This window comes from Electrona antarctica (assembly GCF_951216825.1).
Source record: "Electrona antarctica genome assembly, chromosome: 10".
Lineage (NCBI taxonomy): Eukaryota > Metazoa > Chordata > Actinopteri > Myctophiformes > Myctophidae > Electrona > Electrona antarctica.
This window is the reverse complement of record NC_136791.1, coordinates 23618428-23640006: the sequence shown is the minus strand read 5'-3', so window position 1 is coordinate 23640006 and position 21579 is coordinate 23618428. Positions and strand designations below refer to the sequence as shown.

General features: G+C 40.6%; 3 protein-coding genes across 4 annotated transcripts in view; 1 reads left to right on the top strand and 2 right to left on the bottom strand.

Moving 5' to 3' along the window:
* The window catches only part of sar1ab (secretion associated, Ras related GTPase 1Ab), a 69202-nt gene that overhangs the window by 6664 nt on the left and 40959 nt on the right, over nt 1–21579 (bottom strand). The window lies entirely within an intron of this gene.
* Nucleotides 629–11878, bottom strand: ppa1b (inorganic pyrophosphatase 1b). Its single transcript, XM_079513234.1, has 11 exons — nt 11582–11878; nt 10121–10185; nt 9420–9473; nt 8919–9038; nt 8083–8169; nt 6859–6985; nt 5761–5888; nt 4402–4487; nt 2312–2387; nt 1903–1942; nt 629–1001 (listed from the first exon to the last, which is right to left on the bottom strand). Exons 1-11 carry the CDS (start codon nt 11796–11798, stop codon nt 970–972), a joined length of 1032 nt encoding a protein of 343 aa, XP_079369360.1. The 5' UTR covers nt 11799–11878; the 3' UTR covers nt 629–969.
* Nucleotides 12685–18934, top strand: eif4ebp2 (eukaryotic translation initiation factor 4E binding protein 2). Its single transcript, XM_079513235.1, has 3 exons — nt 12685–13067; nt 15129–15311; nt 16243–18934. The coding sequence occupies exons 1-3, from the start codon at nt 12932–12934 to the stop codon at nt 16272–16274; spliced, it is 351 nt and encodes a 116-aa protein (XP_079369361.1). The 5' UTR covers nt 12685–12931; the 3' UTR covers nt 16275–18934.

Below are 21579 nucleotides of genomic sequence, written 5' to 3'. Positions count from 1 at the left end.
GATTGGTCCCACATGAAAAGACAAAATGCTATGAGATAGACATTAAATGCATTACTAACATGCATTTACTTTTTCATTAATTTATTATGGCTTTTAGAATATAATTTTGGTACCAATGATCTTCCATATACACCGTATGCCAGTGGCTCTCAACCAGTGGACCGGGGACCATCAGTGGTCCTTGAGGGGGTTCCAGGTGGTCCCCAGATAAATAACAGACAGATGGTAACCAAATGGACCGTTATATAGATCTTTGAATATAGAATAATTGTTGTTTTTATCGTTTGCCTGTTATCTCTCCTATGGTACTGCATGATTGTGGACAAAATCTTATCCAACGATAACAAAATATTCTGGTTTTGGGTCAGAGGCTAAATCTCATCAAATGGTGGTCTGTGGCTCAAATGCAGAATAAATGGACCTTGATATGAAAAGGGTTGAGAAACAAATTCCTGTGTGTGTATACTCAATGGTAAATAAAGGTATCTGAATCTGAACCACGGATAAAGACGTCAATACATGACATCTGGGTCTCTAGGCCTCTACAGCTAAATGTATATGTGCTCTCGCAACCATGAAAACAAAATCCAATACACATTCTTAAGTATTAACTTAAGAAATCAACACAATATTTTAAACGGAATAGCTTTATTAAAGCAGTCGAGTCTCGTACAGTACACGTGTAGCTACTGGGGTGAAACTACCTGTACCATCATGTAGTTGACAGCACATCTCAAAAGAGATCTTTGTTTTAAATAATGTGGAACATTGGGCAAAAACAAACAAACATGTACAGTTCACGTCGATATTCCTCTCTACAGTTATCAATGCCGTCATCTCCAATCTACAGGGAAAGCAGCTGTCCCATCTAACCCCCCATCTATGGTAGCTCTAAGTGCTTCATCTTCAAGTACGTCTTCGTCAGATGAGACACGCAATTCTTCTGGTCCACCTGAGGCAGCTCGTGGGCTACTTCCTCTCGTAGTAGAACCATTGGTCCACTGCAAAGAGAGAAAAAGAACGTTACCATTTTGTGGTAAAAACGAACAAAACACCATCAACAGGATCCTCATAGTTTATTCATGTGGTTCTCAAACTTTTCATCAATAACCCATACTGGGCGGGAACCCCTTTTGGTGTTTTAAACATTATGTTATACTTTAGCTATTGAAAAATAGCAGATCTACAAGCTCGTAGCACGGCACTCGGTGCCTATTTTTGAAGAATCGTCAAAATGTGGCACAAATCTTTGAATATATATTCTTTCAGAGCCAACGTTTTTAACTTGGTGGGGTCCCTGGAACAATATATTTTCAGATGGGGGTCGGCAGCCTATTACATATAATTTTTGGGGTCCTTGACATGAAATATTGAGCACCACTGATATAGAAACATGAGGTTTTTCAGAAAACCGTCAACTTAGAAGACATCTTTTAAATTTCGACGTCAGGCCTAAATGGGATAATTTCAATGGATCCCCATTTTGGTATAAACTACTAGACCATGGACCTGAAAATCCACCTTTCAGCAGGCCAAAGGGAGTAGGAAATGATCACTCCTCCCTTAGTCAAGTGACTACCCCCCACCTCTTTGTGAACCCCTCCCTTTTCCCCCCAAACCTGTACATGTCTTTTTTTTTTTTTAAATAATTTGAATTTTGTTATTTTTCATGTCATGATTATGAATTGAATACCCAGGGTGTGAATCATTTTAGCCGAGGCCGAAACATTAATCTATAATAAAGCCTTGACTGGGAGCTTTTGCAAACAAAATCAGTGTGCCGACTTGCCCCCTGAAACCCCCCGAATGACCCCTGGGGGGTCCCCGGACACAACTTTGAGAATCTGAGGTTTAAAGGGTAACCTTAAAACCTCAGCTGTAGATAAACAGGAAGCTCCTTACCTGATGAAGGGATAGGGTCTTCTGTTCCACACGGACAGGTCTAAAAGTGGACAGATTATGTAAATATCTTGAATAAAGAATATATGATTATTTATATGAAACAACAAAGTAGAAATAGAGCATCGTGGTTGTATGCCTCTGCCAATCAGTTGCCGATTACATCGGTCTGTCCAGACTCGCATAGTACATGCAGTGAAGACTTTGAAAGGAATTTAATGAACGCGTTTTGTGAGGTCACAGTGATCTTGACTTTGACCTCGTAGCTCTAATCAGTTCATCCTTGAGTCCAAGAGGACGTTTGTGCCAAATGTCATAAAATACCCTAACATAGACCTAAAAACTCCTGGTTCCTGAGATTGGATACTGGTACGGATTCAAGAGCCACACCTAAAACAAAAATGGTACCGACCTCATCAACAACAGCTTTGGCCTCCTCCGCTGAGCAGCAAAAAGGACTTTCACCAGATGAAACGCATGTGTTTTTGCTGTAATGGGGAAGAAAATGAATGGTCATTCATTATCGAGAAGCTTAAACTGTTGCACCACACGTCTACTAAGACTCAGTGTACTTGGGATTTAATTTTCTTTAAAGCAGCAATTCCCTGTTTTTGTTTTAATGTATGCCTTGTTTGTCTTTTGAGTCTCTTGCATATTCAAAAATTCAAAAATAAAGAGTTTAAAAAAAAAAAAAGCAGCAATTCCCATTCATGTGATGTCGGCCTGGGCCCACTGGTGGGCCATGAGGATAATGCAAATAACTGCCAAAACACTAATATTCTAGTGATAATATAACATTAAACAATATTTAAAATAAAATCTTTAAAAAGGGTTGACAAATGGCACTCGGGTGGCGCAGTGATAAAAACGTCCCTCCCCACCACGGCGGTTGTGGGTTCAAATCCACCGTGGTGCAACCGGCTTTGTCAGACGGCTATGCGAACACAACCGTGGCCCGTGTTTGAGGGAGGGAAGTCGGGCACGGAGGGTGATATTGGTCATTGCATTTACTCCTATTACGGCCTGGGGCGGCACCCGTCAGTGTTGGGCGGGTGGAGTAGGACGAAGGCCCTACGTTGTCCCCCCTTCAACTCATGGTCAGGTGAGTCAGTGGGATACAAAAACAGTGAGCACAGTGTGTGGCGAGGAATTAATTGGATTAATTTTTATAGAGAAAAAAAAAAGTTGTAATTTTTTTTTATAAAGGAAGTAAAACAAAAGATTAAAAAAGAAAGAATTGACAAATTCCCATCGTGACAAATAAGATAGTAGAGTAAATATTTTAGTCACATTGATCCAAGCTGGAACACAATCGATTGTTGTAAATCGTAATCATTCAAATAAACATTCTCTGAAAATGCACGTGGTCAAACCATCTGGCTACTTAACACGGCAGCTGAATAGCTGCAAGTGTCTGTAGGAGGGCCACGGATACTTTGGAGATTTTCAAGTGTGCCCCATTTCACCAAAGGTTGGGATGGGAACCACTGCTTTAAAAGGTAGGATTGTCCTTTTATAGACCAAGATAATCCCTCTCAATCATCACTCGTGGCCCACTAGAAGTGTGTGGCAGTGTCTGTATCTGCAGAGAGACGACCCCTATGCCTGTAGTTTCTTATTTTACCTTGTTCAGGACATTTCTGGGCATCAACCTTTAGGCAGTAATGTGTCAGGCCAATGCATTTATAATTGGCAACTATCAAATCCTCCTGTTATACTGTGCACTACTATAGTACTGTGACCATTTTGTTAGGTACACACACACACACACACACACACACACACACACACAGTATGAGAATCGCCTGGAACTCGGACCCCACCTTGAGAACCAGTGCTGTACAGGTGAGTAGCTCTTTCTGCGATGCTGTAAAACAACGCTGTTTTGGCACCAACAATCATACCACGTTTCAAATTAACTCAGATGTTGATGGAACTGAAGCTCATGGCCCTTTCTGCAAACAATTCTTTATATAGACTTGCAGCCACACATCACTCTCTGTTTAGAGTAGTAGGTTGTTTGCATTCATGAACCGATACACCTTACCTATTAGAGTGGCCACTGAGTGAGTGTATGTGGTAGCGAGGTGTGGTTTGTGGCAGGCTGTAAGGGGAGAGTCAGGTACTCTGATGCAGAAGACATGGTTCAGCAGGAATGTGGTTTACCTGTGCGTAATTAGGCTGGTCAGCTGCCAGGCTTTAAAAGCCAGACGGTAAGCCCTTCCTAATGGTTTAGGTTGTCATGTGTTTTGACAGTGAGAATGGGGCCACCGTGCTGCAAGAGTGTGACACTGCTGGACTATCCCTTGGTCAATAATAGAACAGCTGCCCGTTTCCTTATTATACTTTCGAGTTTGTTATACTTTCGAGTTTGGATGTATTGGCATGGCAAGCAGCTGATTTTTTGCATCACGAATGGACAGACGGTAAAGCAAATCCCGGCTGCCATCTGTTCACTCCAAACAAGATCCTTTACAAAGAAAAACTAAATCCTCTAGTTACCAGTTCAGTCCTCCGTCATTGGTCTTTTGGGAGATGAGGGCTTTCCAGAAGTTGTTAGTGCTCTTGATTGTCTCAATAGCGAAGTCCTGAAAACAGAATAAAAGCAATTGTTTGAGTAAAATATAGTGTTGTCAAAAATATCGATATATCGATAAATATCGATAATTATAAAATAAAAACGGTTCAATATGAATTCCCCGTGGTATCGATCTATCGATACTCCGTTTGTTATAACGATACTCCGTTTGTACCTCTGCCGTTGGTGAAGAAAACACTTGCGCAACAGCCGGGGCCAGTAGCACACACACACGGCGCAGCCTGACTGGAACGCAATGCATGCAGGCTGCAGCCCCTCCCCTCTCCACTCTGTCTCTCTAGCCATGTGAGTGTGCTACTGTTGCTGAGCTGCTCTGGTGCGAGTATAAAGTTAATGGTGTACGAGTCGCTTTTCTATTCTTAAAATGGCATGTGCAGATGCAGGACCTTCGCTGCCCGTTTTAATTGACAATGATCAAAGCCCAATAATAAAAAATAAACTTTATTTTGTAAACAACGACACTGAAGGAGCAGCGGCGCTATCGGCTGCTATGCTATCAGCTAGTCCCAACTCAAGTGTCTGCAGCAGCCTGTCACAAGTCCCGTAATGAACTGATACGGGACGCACGTTGTTCCGTATTTTAATGTCGGGTCGGGGAATAAATACAGTATGAATGACGGAGGGATTTATTTGACAACGCTGTCCTGCTTTCTTCACGAGAAGAGAAGAGCGCTCACAGCTCAGAACAGAGCGGACCTGTCTTTGAGCGTGAGCAATGAGATGCGAATTGCGAACCTGGGGTCTGGGGGCTCAGAGCTGCAGCCATTGGCTCATGATACGAGCACACGACCAATGGGACAGAGCATTCAGTGTTGCTAAGATACTCTTCCCCTTCACCCCACACCCTTGGACGATGGTGCTCTAACTGCAGCCAGGGCATACATGTGAGGTGCGGCGCTGACAGGCGCAAAAAAAATAAAAAATAAAATAAAAACGATTTTTCGACTCATACGTTTTTGAGTCGCGGAAGGCATGAGTCGAAAATCGAGTCGATTTTCAACTTTTTTCAACATCCCTAATTGTATCGTATCGTATCGAATATTGATATTTTTCAAAATATCGATATCGAAGTTAGAAATCCAGTATCGTGACAACACTAGTAAAATATGTCATCATATTTTAGAAATCATAATTACACACATCTTAAAGGTTCATTTATTTGTCCACCTTTAGAAAGATGATTTGCAAAATCAATCATCAGCAAACTGAATGTCAATACCATATATTATGTTCAGATGCAACTAAGACATGATGTGAGGTACCTTGTCTTTGAATTCTCCATTGAATGCAAACTGGTTCTCTGGTTTCCCATCTGGAACTTTGTACCTCCTGAACCAGTCGACTGTGGCGTCCAGGTAGCCAGGTCGCAGTCTTTGTACATCACTAATATCTAAAAATCACAAAATAGTCAGTTTAGACTAGAGTAGACTTACTATAGTTAGAGTCACAACCGCTAAAATGAAGCGACTGTCAGAGGATTAGTAAATCAATTGGAATTTTAAAAGAACCACACACACACACACACACACACACACACACACACACACACACACACACACACACACACACACACACACACACACACACACACACACACACACACACACACACACACACACACACACACACACACACACACACACACACACACACACACACACACACACTTTTGTGAGGATTCCGCTGAGGTTAACAAAATAAACCCACCTCCATTTACACATTTGGCGAAAGGCCGCTTCTCGTTGCTCATTCAAAGAGCCTGCCCGTTTTAAAATCGTGTGACGGTAGGATGTCGTGTTGGGACTGTACTCCACAGAGGCATACAGTACAGTGCAACAGTACACAGTTTGTCTAACATTTTCAATAGAGGGCAGGGTTTCAGATATTTAAGCCATTAACGGTAGACCTATGCTTTTGTTATAAACAATGGCAATACAAAAAACCAATAGCTAGCAAGCTGCAATATCAAGTGTACAATAGTTCCCACATTTCAAATGTGTTTTTTGGGACACAGTGGTGCCTGCCGACCACCGAAGGTTGTGGGTTAAAATCCCCGTTGTGCATTCAGCTTTGTCGAGCTTCCACACAAACACACACGGCTTGTTCAGGGGAGGGAAGCCGGGCCAGGAGAGTGATAATTATCACTGCACGTAATTCTACAGGCTAGGGCAGCAACTGTCACAGGGAGTGTTGAGCGGGAAGAGTAGGACGAAGGCTCCACAAAGGATGTAGAGTCTACATCCTCCCGGTGGGAGCTCCTCACTGGTAGGTGAGTCAGTAGGATTTAAGAGTGACAACCCAGAGATTTGTGTGGGGAAGAAAAAAAAATTGTAAAAATGTAAAGGGAAGCTTGTGCTTACTGTTGAAGCTGCTGGCTTCAGGGTCTTCTACGTTGATTGCAATGACTTTCCAATCAGTCTCACCCTCATCAATCATGGCCAAAACTCCAAGTACCTTCACCTTGACTACCTCACCACGGGAACACACCTAGAAAACACACTCAAGTCAATTATATTTATATAAACTCCTCACAAAAACACGCCATGTTTGTCGCTTCAGGATACTAGGCCGGTGCAATAGGACAAGTGAAAGCTTTTCCGTTACGCAGATTGGCAGCATTATTTGGTGTCATTATTTGGTGTACAAACTTCGGACCAAGTTCAGTGAGACTGGTGAAGCCACAGCGAAGTGGCCATTCCAGGAAGAAAACATCCCAAGAAAACCGGTTCCTGAACAATATGCATTCTTTCAGAGATTTGACAGATGTCAAAGTTGCAGAACCCTTGCTGCGTTTCACATTTCGTAACGGCTCAAAACGATTACCAACAGAATCATATTTTGGTACGTTTTCTGGGGGCGCTACCCACATGCTTAGCTGCTCATTCCACAATTGTGGTCCTTACAAGTTATACCTCGTTGTGTAAAGCTGACTAATCAAAGATAAAAATGATAAAAATACATAAAATACAACAATTGATATTATTGAAGGGAGAAATAATCAACTAAAGTTAAGTTACGTTTTCAAACTTTTTGCGAGGAGTTTAACACATTTCATACAATAAAAAAAACAGATAGAATATGTATACATCCTATATACAGTATATATGTTACAGAACATATACAGTAGGAAACCTACAAGTGAGAACAATGGAGCAGGGAGTGCCTGGTTTCGTCGCCCTCAGGGGGCCCGGCCTCAAAGGGACCTGGCCGCGGCTTGGCACCACAAAGACGGGCACTCCCCGCTCCATTTTTCTCACTCTATATGTAATCGCTGTACAAAGATGGATAGATAGACAACACAGCACAGCACACCCATAACATTGTGCATCTGTTCTACCAAACAAACACCACTAGAGAAGTATAACACTTTGCCCCAGTATGGAGACCTGTGGTCTTCTTTGTGACTCAATCTAAAATAAAATGAATCAAACCAGTGGTTCTCAAAGTGTTGTGGGCATAATGCATATTGCATACCAAGGTCATTGAAATTAAAATGTTTGACAACCACCGGCTTAAAAAGTTAAAATGTTGTAAAAGGCTGTTGGATGATCAGGCACATTTAGAATTATAAACAGCTGTTGTACCTTACTACCAATCTCACAAACGTCGATTGGGTCGTTGTCACCACAGCAGCCAGTGTCTCCATCTTTGTGTCCTGGGTCTTCCCATGTCTACGCAAACAAAACAGAATCAGAGTGGAAGTAATAGAGTTACAATTTGGTCGTTTGGTCACTGTGTAGGATGCAATACTGTCAAGGTTATTATTTACAAGGATATCCTGGTTAAGCAGCCTGTGTGTACAATGTACATAAATATGTTTTATTTTATTTTCTCTGAACTTACATTCAGAGAAATGGTTACATTGTATGTTACTTGCTATTCAGACCGATGTAGGCAAGATGAGCTTTTTTAATCAAGGACCATGGTCATGGAAATGATTTGCAGGCAAAACGTTAATTGGATCACCTTGTCTCATGGGATTTTAAAGGGGCATAATGGAAAATCTGTCCATGTCCTGCTCATGTTTGTGCCCAGAGCACTAACTGTTAGTTGTATTTTCATCTTTTTGGGTCGAATTTGTTGCACAGATTTTTTTAAGTTGTTGTACTGCTTTGACTCCGTCTTGGCCAGGTCTCACTTGCAAAAGAGGTTTCATACCTCAATGTTACGCTCCTTAAATAAAGATTTAGGTTACATATACAATTATACATACATAGTTTATCATCCTAAAACACAATGGGTTCCCTCGCTGATTTACAACGAAGAGCTTATCAGCCTAAGAGAGCTTAATGTCAAATACATCAATTAAAATAATAGTATTATAATAACAATATTCAGCTAGAAAGCTCAACTGAAATGTACATGTTAGCTAGCAAATTAGATGGAGAAATAATTCCTGCAAACAGGTAGAAAAACAAACCTGTGGTATTGCTCCATAGTTCCATATGTACCCTTTATGTGGAAATACATTGGCAACAAAACGCAGTTTACCCTTCTTCACATCTTGCTTAATTGGGTTGAGCGGGTCTTTTGTAGCGATCTGAAAGTAAACATTAAAATGATATTATTACTTTTATTCCATCTTACCTTTGATGACTAGAACAACTTTCTTTTGACTGGAACTGTTAACACATTCTCTCCCGTTACCATAGGCGGTAACATGAGGCCAGTGCCAGTGAATTGCGTGACATAAACATCGCCGCCAGTCTTGCTTGCGGCGATGAACTGCCGATCGGACTATCATTCAAATTAATGTTTTATTATTAAGCTCCCAACATCGTACTTTATCTCATTCTGAGCACTAAAAAACAATAATGGCCGCGTGCATGCCCGTGTGCACAGAGGATTGGGATGTAGGCTGTTTCTACTATGGGAGGCCTATGGAGGCTAGCGACAAGCTAAGGTCATTTGAAGAGCCTACCTCCATCTTTGCATTAGTCCATCTTGGTACCTCAATGACCACGTTAAAGATGTTCTGGAAAAGAGAAGCAGATATCCATCAATTCATCAATTACAAAGTATATGAAATTGTGTTACATATCATGTTAAACAAAACAAACATACTAAATACTGGAAAATTATTATCATTTGCATTTACAAGGATGGCTTTGTTTGTGTATCATGAAATATTACACCTACGGCAACTGATAAGAGCAATCACATTAGATATTGGATTGGGCAGGTTCAGAGTCGAGGCCATTGCCCCGGCAGACTATGAACCTTGCTGTTCTCCATGGGAAACTTATCTAAACGGAAAGGTTTCATTTTCTTTTCTTTAATATTCATGTAATTTGATGTTTAAGGAGAGTGCAGACACAGAGACAGGAAACCATGGGCAGAGACTCAGAGAGAGGTGAGACATGCGAGACAAGATTCAAACTCGGGTCCTCTCCTCTTGCTCACAGCATTACGGTGTGCACTCTGCACACCAACTGGCTGAGGCACCTCACCAGGCACCCTGGTCTGAACAGTTTCATTTACTATTATTTGAAAACCAGCCGGAAGTCAAAATAGTAAAAGTAAAAGTCCAAGCCCAGGTTGAAGTTTACTACCAACCACCATGGTCATCATTATGCAACTAGTTTGGATGTGAATTAAGGTGAATATTTCATCATATTTTACCTGGCCTTCGTCAGCATACATTGGTATGTCATGGAATGGTGAGATGTACTTTCCTTCATCATTTTCTGTTGAGACAAAATAATCACACACACGTTGTTTAACACAGTCAGAGAGAGCACACAAGTCATGTGTCAGATTATATAAACATGTACACAATAAATTACTACAGTGGTTCTCAAAGTGGGAACTTTAGTTAGTGATGGGTAGCTATAGTTAGGAACCATTTCTCAACCATTTCAGAAGCCGGCCGGTACCCTGGGCACGTTCCTGGGGGTCTGGAACTTCCGGGGACGCCCACACAGAGTTGCGCCTTTATTATAGGCTGACAGGAAATGGGGAGAGAGATGGGGGGGAAGACATGCAGTAAAGGCCGTCGGGATCGGGAGTCGAACCCGCAGCACACTGCCAGACTGGATTTCCAGCCAAGGTGCCTGGACCACTGAACCATGGCCCAGGCCGGGTGTGATTTTTAAAAAGCTGGTGGATGGAAATGAAGCCCCACCCACACTGCAACTTGCGTCGGCCAGAAAACTGGAAACGCTTGCCTCTGCGGATACTAAAATATCTAAAAACACGTAGGCCTATTACACACATAAAACCCCAGGAAAGTGTTTCTTGTCTCCCAAACATCATTAAAAAAAGATCTGGTTGCAAAAGGGGTGAAGTCCATAACCATCCATTTGGTTACATGTGTACACTCTCAAGATTTATGGGGGAGTGTGGGTCTATAATGCATAACAAACTTGGGGATGTTTGAAATTAAAAGGTATGATAAACCACTGAGTTAACACATCCATTGCTGAAATGACTTAAAAACTTTGTTCCCGACGTTGTGTATTAGAAGCAAGATTTTAAATGTTTTCAAACTGAACTTCTGCCAACTACTGTAATGGTCAGTGACCTGCAGAGAGACCCCATCAGTGAGGGCTTTGTATTGTGCAGTAAAGTGTGTTGGATCAGATGCCTTTGTAGGCCAGAGAGGGCGTCGTCTTTCCACCACCAACCAGCATTGATTACCCTGGAGGCTAATACTAAACAAGATATAGGCTACACGACAAAAAAATCTAATCCGAGAAATTAAACTCAAATTCATTCCTCAAATACCGTATGATCATCGATGGAGTAAATTGGGCAGTAAAATGCAATCACCTCGTAAAACTTAAGGGCTGTAGCTCTATAACGTGCCTAGTTACGTGGGGTAATAAAAGCAAATCGTGCTGCCACAACCCGGCATTATCTGTCTCTAGAACAAATATATACACCTCGTCGTTAAGTGTTTACAGACCACTTCGCGTGCAAGTTCAAGTTGTGTGTTCGAATGTTCCGACATAGAAGTGACACGTGGGATCATTGTATGTGGTGAAACCAACCCCCTGGCCGGGTGGTGGGGGGAATGTATGGACTTTGAATCGATTCCTCAACAAATCGAGCAAAAACAAAGCCGTACAAAACGTGACTTACTGAAGAACAGGCGGTAGCTCAAGGTGTTGGGGTTCCCCCTCTCCTCGACCGTGAAGCTCATATTGTTGGCTGTATTTCGGGTGGTTTGTGTGCGTTGTTGCGCCGCGGCCCACCGGTAGATTTCACTGATGTTCGGCCGCTCAGTCTTGTCTGAGCCGCTACTACCTCGCGTCACCACTAAGAAGGTTTTCCGCATGAACTGTAGTCTGGAAAGCATTGGTTGTTTCTATTTGCTGCTCTTTGTTAATATCCGCTCTAGAGACGCGCCTACCCTACTGTACTGTATCCTGTACTACTTTACACACACACACGCACACACACACACACACACACACACACACCGGGCGTATACAAATCTTAGAGTATATTTATCATATATCTCTATATTTATATACTCTAAGATACAAATCATAGAGTATATATATAAGATACAAATACAAATATACATAGTATTTCCGTATCCGCAACAGACCGGATCTGCAACATTCAAAGTGAATTGAGCTCATGTTGCAATGCGCACGCGCAGTATCGCTGGCCCAAAATGAACAGATCTACAAGCTAAGGACGCTTCGCCATAGAGCGCTTCGCACCCATGGGCCGCACCGCGACGTGAGCTTGTAGATCTGTGCTGAGCGATACAGCCTTGGTCTGAGACTGAGTGCGTTTGTTTTTGTCCAAGCCGTTCGCCGTTTTGCCTTTACATAACATAACTTTGAATGAAATTAAATGAAACTAAATAAAATAAAAATAAGTAAGTAAAAGCAAAATAAACAAATAAATAATAAAGTTCAAGTTTACTATTAGACTATTATACGAATTATTGTTCTGTTTTATGACACATTTATAACATGTTATACAGTCAGTGAAGGGGTGAGGGTTTCTACTGGAGTTTGAATCAATAATGTGTGCTGGCGTCATTGCATCAGCATGACAACCAAAATTATAACAACAACAATAAACACTTTATTTGTACAGCGCTGGTGAAACAGGTGTTTTAGATCAAATAATTACAGCATGTAAGTGTATTAAAGAGCTAAAAATAGTACACGTGAAGAAAAAAATGAATTGACTTCATATCCTGGCTGTGCGTGTGGTGCTTCCTTCCTGCCTTTGCCTTTGCCTTTGCTGTTGGTTGGGTGCTGCTGGGCTGGGTGCTGCTGCCTGCTGCTGACGGCTGCTGCTGCTGCTGCCCTGACTGGTTTGTCTGCTGGGAGAAAGGAAAGGAAAGAGACGGTGCTGTCGGGGATCATCATCATACAAAGCACCAGCACCCCGATCCCGGGTTCGGTTCGGTTTGATTAATCGGATAAGGATTCCCACCATCCACATCCACAGAGCAGTGACACCACCATGTCAGGCAGTCGTCAGCTGAGCGAGAGCAGGGCCATCCCGACCACCAGAACCATCCTGATCAGCGACACAACGCAGCTACCTCACGACTACTGTACGACCCCAGGAGGCACTTTCTTCTCCACCACTCCGGGAGGTATTTACAGTAAACATATACCCTATGATTTGGGAACTTATTGTGTTTTTAAATATATTTATATATATATAATATATAATATATATATTTATTTTTATGAGATTTTCTTATTTTATTTTCTTACATGTTTTTATTTTTTATTTTAATCGATTAGTTGACTGTGTGGATGTTGTTGGCCTTTAAGCTTGTTGTCAGCCAGCCCCGTTGTCACCGATCAAAACAAAAACAATGCCTTAGTCCCGCCCCCTGGCCTCCGTAGAGACAATGTGATTTGCTCATTTAGCTGCTCTCTGAAATTGATTGATTGAATTTTTTATTTCACACAGTAGGCCTATGTGTAGAATGGGTACATTTCAAACGAAAGCATGCAAGTAAATACAAAAACTGTCACTTGTGGACGAACCATAGGCCTATATGATAAAGCATTTACACTTGTTTACAACAGGGTCCACCATTTTCAATTCATCAGAACATTTGTACAAACTTATATAAGAAAATCACACCCGTGTGAAGTGAGGGGCGCTATATATAAATCTTTTATGACGTAATTATCAGACAAAACAAACCTGGACAAAACAAACATTAAACTCTGTTCATTGTTAAATGGCATTTAATGTTTGTGTTATATAGCCAATATAGCGCCGTCCATGGCAGCTGTGGTAACTGCATTCTGTAACTGTACAACCGAAACAAATTCCTAACATGTTTACATGTATGGCAAATCAAGGCTTCTGATTCTGTTAGTGACAAAACAAACATTAAACTCTGTCCATGTCAATGGCGTTTTTGAGGGGCAGTAGCCCCTCCTTTTTTTCCCCTCACTGTATATGTTTCTTTTCCCTTTTTACCTCCTTTATGATGAATTCCTGTTCTGTCTATAGAAGTGTCTATTTGTACGTCTCTAAATGTTTTGATGATTTGAACATGGTGGACCCTATTGGAAACAAGTGTAATGCTTAATTGGGTCGTCCACTCACAGTTAACAGCCTTTGTATTGAGTTTTGTGCTTGAAATGTACTGTAATTCTGCGAACTGTTAATAAATTCTTCAATCAATCAATCAATCAATCAATCATATACAGGTTTAATGTTTGTCTTTAGTTCAATGTTTGTTTTGTAAACGCCATTGACAATGAAGTGAAAATGTACGCCATAATGTGCCTCATTATGTCATATTGTCTCTTTATTGTTAATGGCGTTTAATGTTTGTGTTGGCACCGTTTGTTTTACATCACCATTACATCACCTAATCAACATGAGTTAGACTTTAATATATTAGCGCCCCTCACTTCACACGGGTGTGATTTTTAATGTAAAGGAAAAACAAACTTTAAACCTGTATATAGGAGGAGCTAGCATCCCCTCAAAAACAGGAAATCATAAAGAAAGGAAAAAAGGAAGGAAAAGGAAAAACATGTAGCCTACACTACAGTATGGGGAAAGGTGTGGGGGGGGCCCAGACTTTATTTACGGGGGCCAGTTTTTAATTGCAGCCGTCCATAGGTGCCCTTTGAGAGCGGTTTTGAAGGAGTCAAGAGATTCACATGTCTTTAATGGCTGTTGGTGGCATTTTGGTGGCATAGGAGTGAAGTCTGGAGCCTTGTTTTAAGGGCATTTGAGGTGCTGTGGTACCAAGAGGTGCATGCATAGTCTAAGAAACCTTGTACAAGGGCTCCTGTTAGGGTCTTCAAGAAGGTGTTTTTGTTGACAAGTGAGGAGATCCTGTACAGGAATCTTGTTCCTTGGTTGACAAAATGCGGCAGCCAGAGTTTTAACACGCTTGCTTTTAATTGATCTTTTAAATTTATTGTTATTCACTCTATTGCATTACTGCTATTATTTTTAATGTTTTATGCCTTTCTTTTCTTTTCTTTCTTTCTCCATTGCTCCGTAAAGCACTTTGAGCTGCATTTCATGTCATGAAAAAAAAGAAAATCAAATTAAATTATTATTATTATTATTATAGTTGTGACTATTTGAAACATTCAAATGTTTGACATGCATTTGGATCGTGTAACAAAAAAACGGTGACATTAATTTGAATAACGTCTTCTTTTTGCAGGAACACGGATCATCTACGACCGTAAGTTCCTCTTGGACAGACGTAACTCCCCCATAGCCCAGACCCCCCCAGCCCACCTGCCTGTCATTCCTGGGGTGACCAGCCAAAATGTCCTGAGAGAGAACAGGAAGAATGAAGCCAACAACCGCATCATCAGCAACCATGATGGCAAGCCGGGTGCCGGTGAGAACAAATTAACCTCTTGAGCCTTATTTTATGGGCTCTTGGGTGGCGCATGGGTTCCCCACTACCGAATCCACATCAGTGCATCCGGCTTGCTGAGCATCTATTTGCACACACTTGGCTGTGTTCAGGGGAGGGAAGCCGGGTGGGGAGGGCAATTTATGTCACTGCACATACTTGTATGGGCTATATTGGGAGAAATTGGGGTAGAAATAATTGCCCCTTAGTGCCTACTCTAAAATATTTATAATTTATACTTTTTCATGTGACAGTGTTGTGTGAAAATAGGCAATCTACAAGCTCACACATTGTTTTGGGAAAGTCCTATAGGCTACCCTGTGTGCGTGGGTGTGTGTGTGCGCGTGCGTGTGTCCTTCGCATATTTGACCTTCACACTTGGGCGTGTGTACTGACGTCCCATACCAAGAGAGTGTAGTCTTGTAAAAGAATAGACATGACGTGAATGGCAGTTACACAGGTACTGTTATACTGTAGTACCTGCCGAAGTTTGAATTATAATACACATGACAATAAGGCTAAAGTTGAGTGAACCATGTAATGTGAAACAGATCTAGCATCACTGTTCTTTTCTGAGTTCTGATGATTGACCACAGTGCACATGTCGCAGTGCTATGTAGGGGTGCCAAAAAGAAAATGAAAAAAACATAGATAATCAATAATTTTATGAAATATTCAATTAATAATCTGTAGATATTTTGGGCATGTCATTATTGGTGAAAAGTAAGAAGCTCACAATGCTTTAACACAACACTGTTGTTGGTCAAAAATGGTTATTCAATTTATTGATATTTAAAATAATAATTAAAAAACCCACTCAACGATTAAACGAAAAGGTAATTGAAGGAACAATCGCTAAGAAAACTATAGATAGTTGCAGCCCTAATGCTATGTATTCTTTGGTGTGTTTCAGGTGATGATGCTCAGTTCGAGATGGACATCTAACAGACCGGATCCACACTGGAAGAAGTAAACGACCTGGCAGACGTGTGCCAGTGGCTTGGCTTGTAGAAAAACCTATATTGTGAGCCATCTTGGCAGCCATCTTCTTTCGCTCTCTGTTTTGCTGCTGGGTGTAATGTGTGTGTGTGTGTGGGTGTAAAACCATGGAAATACAGTATGTCATCAGGAATGCTATGCTATGGCTAACCTTGGATCCATTGTTACCAGTAGCTGTACAAATGAATCACACACCAAGGGGAAGGGAATGGGAATTTAATCAATTCCTAGATGAGACGTACGGTTTAATTTGGTGGTAAAAAAAATAAAACCGTACAATACACAGTGGTTCTCAAATGTTTTATTTTGATTGAGACCCCCATAACTCTGAGACTGTACATATATGGTCCATTTGGTACCATTTACACACCCTCAGAGTTACAGACCTGTAAGGATTAATTCGGAACCCCTTCAATGAACCCTGGTCCCTAAGGGTCCCCCTTGACCCCACTTTGAGAACCACTGCGCTAGAACAACTTACCGGTCTTAGAATCTGTCCGAATGTTTGAAATTCCTCATCAGAATGTTTGGTTTTGGAAGGCTGTGTTTGGAACGCTATTATTATTTAAATGAAATTTGCTGCTTTTGCTACTCTGTGAAAAAGCTCCCCAATCTCTGTATCGGTTATTCAGACTGCTCAGTTTTCACTTGAAGCTATGTAAAGGGTGCTGTGTTTTTATTTTGAAATTAACAGCAAATGTCATACCGTTTGTTTTATCACCGACACAAGCCTTGTGTATTTCATGTTTAGGGTGAAAATATATTTTCTAAACTCCTCTTTGTGACTTTTTTTTAGGACACAATTAAACGGTTTAAAAATATAAATAAGATGAGATTGTTTCACACTATATAAGGAGGCAGTACACTGATTGTAATTTGGCTTTTCATTTGGAATCAGTTTGACGATTTAACACGTATATCAAATCAGTATTTTATAACATCACAACCATACCTTAAATAATAATTTAACGTACACAACAAGACACATTTATAACCTGTCACCATAGATTTGATGGTTACCTTGAATTATTTGATTTGTTGCCCTGGCAAGAGCTTTGTGATAGGTAATGGCTTGACTTGCTGCCCTCTGTCCAGTGTTTTAAGTACCCTTGCTGTATACATGTATACATTTTAGTATAATAATGGAAATGGTTGAAACAAATTTCTGGTTAACTATTAGGGAAATCTTTGAAAACTTGAAACTATCCAGGTCTTTTATATGCATTTTATTTTTGTAATACTTTCCTTAATTTCCAAAAGAAATATGAATAAGTAACAAGTCATAAATCATTTGCCACATTGCATTGTACACAGATTCCTTGTTAACGAGTGAGGACTTGTTTTTGGTATCAGACCAAAAGACCAGGGTTATTTTCCACTAGAACTAAGTTAACCGCACTATGCCATTATATAACATATTTCATAGGTTCTGTACTTGTTTTCATATGCTGTGGCTCAGATACGGTTCTCAGAACCTCATTTTGGGCTCCTGCTCTGGAGATGGGACTAACCCTGAGTTATACTTTCAATTGTTTCCTAAATAGCTAAAATAGCAGACCCACAAGCTCACACCGTGTGACTTTGCGATGTGCTGTGAGCTTGTAGATCAGCTATTTTCACTATGCTATGTTTTTTTAATGGCGCACACCTCCCCCTTCAGGGGTGGTTCTCGTTATGGGAATATGTACCAACACATAATCACAGAACTTTGTGGGTTCTGGAAAGTTGTAGGTTATGAAAGGTTGTGGGTTATCCTTCGCATCGTCGAAAATAACCAAATTGTGAAGGAATCAAAAAAGCTTGTTTGTTTCAGACTATAGGTACTGTAGGTACAATTCCTTAAACTTCATTGTGTTATTTTGCCAAGTACATCTGCCGGTGTCTTACTTTTACTTTAGATGAAATGCAGTTACAGTATATTACTAAAACCATCTTCCTTGTCATCAATTTATACTGAATTCATTTTACTTTGGTTAGGATTCCGACACATTCTTTGGCTTTTCACAATGTGATGGCTTTGCCTATGTGTCATGATTTGGGATGATGAAATTGGGATATGCCAGCATTATTAAGTTGCATTATATGCGCTTACCTTTCCAGAGTCCAACATGTTTAGTTTTACAACATTTCTGTTTTGTTTTCCTTGACATGATCCTATGCACTATTTGATGGTTGCATTCTGTCCAAATGGCAGCTAGGAATGAGTAGCAACTGTGAGACATCTGTTTTTCACCGAGTTCGTTTTACTGACTGGGTGAGGGACACGATGTCAATCAAATAGGTTTTTTGTTTGTTTATTTTTGTTGGTCATCTGGACATGATGCTGAATGTGTTGATGGCTTGCTTGTTTCCATGTTGCATTGCACATTTTGGAGCTAAGGAAAACAAAGCTGTAATATACCATCATCATAATTCTTGGGAGATTCATTTGCAGTCAATTTGGTTTGACATCGAGGACTTACCAATTAACATTGTATGTTGCAAACAAAGATTTGAAAAACCAACCTACTATAACCTTCTGTTATGATTTCACATTAACTTTATTTTCAATGAAACGCCAATGCCAGTGGACACTGTTGCAAGATCAATAAATTTCCTAAAACGTGGTTTCATTTTTGTGGGTTTAAGTGTTCCAACACAATACATCACTATTGATAGCCTACCAGTCTGATGATGCTTACTGCATTGTGAAATGTATCTTTAAAGTCTCTGTAGACAGGTGATATTTTTTGTTGTCAAAATAAGTGTTAAATATGTCTATATTCTGATAGAAATATAGACATTGTTATAGAGTGTTTACTTAGTACCAGGGGTGTCTCGGTCTCTAACTCTTACGTAAACAGAACATATATATTTCCAGGTTGGGGGACCTCGACATGAATACCATGCTGCTTTACACTAGCTCTAAGGACCTTCATCTCACGCTGCCTTGATAAAGGATCTCTGCCAGGCTTGCTGGAAGTCTGGATGGAACCTCATGTGACTCAACTCACTGCAGTGCTGCTATGACAACAGGATCTACCTCCAGATCAATAAGGATCTGTCTCTCCACCATTCAAAAGGGGAAAGAGGAAATGCGCTCTTCTAACAAGTACATAGTTTTGAAATTAATGAATGAATGGATTTGACCTTAGACCAGTGGCTGTTAACCTTTTTAACAACCACTGTTTCTGCTCTGGAAATCGTTTGGTTATTATTCAGTTGCTTTATATTTTAGTATAGTTTTTTGAGGGAAAAATTAAGATATTTCGGGTCTTTTCTTCCTTTGAGATGGTACAGTTGAGATAGACAGGAAACACATAAAGAGAGAGAGAGAGAGAGAGAGAGAGAGACAGACAGGGAGTGTCAGGCTCACATACAGTAGGCTCTAATTTAGAGCCTATATGTGGCATGTGCCTTAACCACTAGGCCATCTGCGCCCCTAGATTTTGGTACCGTAAGTGTATTTTGAGGCCAATACTTTTGTTACTTTTACTCAAGTAAGATTGTGTGACTTTTTCTACATTCTGGTATCGATACTTTTTACTTAAGTAAAAACAAATGTGGGTACTTCTTCCAACACTGCTGAGAACCTGAGGGATGGGAAGTGGATCAACGAGCAGTTTGCCTGCTAGCTAGAGGTCATCTGCAACTGCTCATCATCATGGCCCTGATTACATACAGTATGGATTTGATGTTTTTCACTGAGACATGCTGTAGTACTACTACACAATTTAAGTATCAGGCACAAGCCGCACAACCATAAATCAATGATGTCCTATCTGGCTTTGTATCTCATTTCAATCAGGAGAATGGCTTTAGGGCACGCTGGATGTCAGAGGAAAATGGGAAAAGGGAAGTTATATTCTGGTGTCAACATGGAAATGAAATGGTCGGGTACCTGCCCTGTGGATTTTCTTCAATAAGGACATATTCACCTTGAGTCAAGAGCGTAGGCTACACACCACTGGTTCTCAACCTTGGGTCCAAGGACCGCATGGGGTCCAAATTGACCCTTGCGGGCCTGTCATTTAACTCAGAGAGTGTACAAATGGTACACTGGGCAATGGGCTATACTACTGCTATCTCTGTGTGGTCACACACACAATATAATGAAGTACACACACGTGTGGGAAGTAGAAACAGAGCATTACATGCACCAGCACCACCCCCCGTGCAAACATTGACATTTAATGGTCAAGTCACAAGTCACAAGTGCCTCCTTGGTTCTTATCATCGGCAAGGCTTTTACACACAAACCGAACATTCCACATACTGTTTTCAAGGCTGAGTTGTTAGAGCATTTACATTTAAGCACATCTACTCTCTGGCACTCTAACAACTGTAGCTTTCTGTAACTGCTCTATAGATAGGCAGGCTACTTGCCTAGTTATAAAATTGGATGCTGACAACTGTATAGGCTACTTGTCTGAATGTTCAATTTGATGAATTGAACATTGTGGACCCTATTGGAAACAAGTGTAATGCTTAATTGGGTCGTCCACTCACAGTTAACAGCCTTTGTATTGAGTTTGTGCTTGAAATGTACTGTAATTCTGCAAACTGTTAATACATTTTTCAATCAATCAATCAATCAAGCCTAGTTATATAACATAATATACATGTGTTCACTGTTTAGGTTAGGTCTGTGGTAGTGGGGTCCCTTTTACATGGCTGCATAAACTCGGAGAGTGTACACATTTAGTTCCATTTTGTACACTCTCATGGCTTATTATAGGAGTCCTTGAAATGACGTTTGAGAGCCACTGCATGGCTAGAATGATAATGGCATGTATTCAAAATCAAAACAAAATCTTACACTGTGCATTACCTTTACATGAGCGACATCTACTGGACAATAGAAGAAATGCACAAGTTGATAGTCTGTTTTGTTTTTTGTTTGTTGGTTGGTTGGCTGGTTGTTCATTTTGTGAAGCGTCCTTGGGTTCATAAAAGGCGCTATATAAATTCAAGCTATTATTATTATTATTATTATTATTATTATTATTATTATTATTATTATTATTATTATTATTATTAGCAGTAATCTATCTATTCGAGGATCTATGTCCGATCAGACAGTCTTGTCTTTGTCCGTTTACTGTTGTTAAAACATTATATTTTACTGATTGATTGATTGATTGAAGAATTTATTAACAGTTTGCAGAATTACAGTACATTTCAAGCACAAACTCAATACAAAGGCTGTTAACTGTGAGTGGACGACCCAATTAAGCAATACACTTGTTTCCAATAGGGTCCACCATGTTCA

Bases quoted from the DNA above. Each gene is read 5' to 3' on its own strand.
- ppa1b (XM_079513234.1), bottom strand. From the start codon at position 11,798: ATGCTTTCCAGACTACAGTTCATGCGGAAAACCTTCTTAGTGGTGACG. The intron at 9,474-10,120 runs GTAAAATATGAT...TCTCTTTTCCAG, and splicing joins TGTATGCTGACGAAGGCCAG to AACATCTTTAACGTGGTCAT. The intron at 4,488-5,760 runs GTACCTCACATC...TTCTGTTTTCAG, and splicing joins ATGGAGAATTCAAAGACAAG to GACTTCGCTATTGAGACAAT.
- eif4ebp2 (XM_079513235.1), top strand. From the start codon at position 12,932: ATGTCAGGCAGTCGTCAGCTGAGCGAGAGCAGGGCCATCCCGACCACC. The intron at 13,068-15,128 runs GTATTTACAGTA...TTCTTTTTGCAG, and splicing joins CTTCTCCACCACTCCGGGAG to GAACACGGATCATCTACGAC. The intron at 15,312-16,242 runs GTGAGAACAAAT...GGTGTGTTTCAG, and splicing joins TGATGGCAAGCCGGGTGCCG to GTGATGATGCTCAGTTCGAG.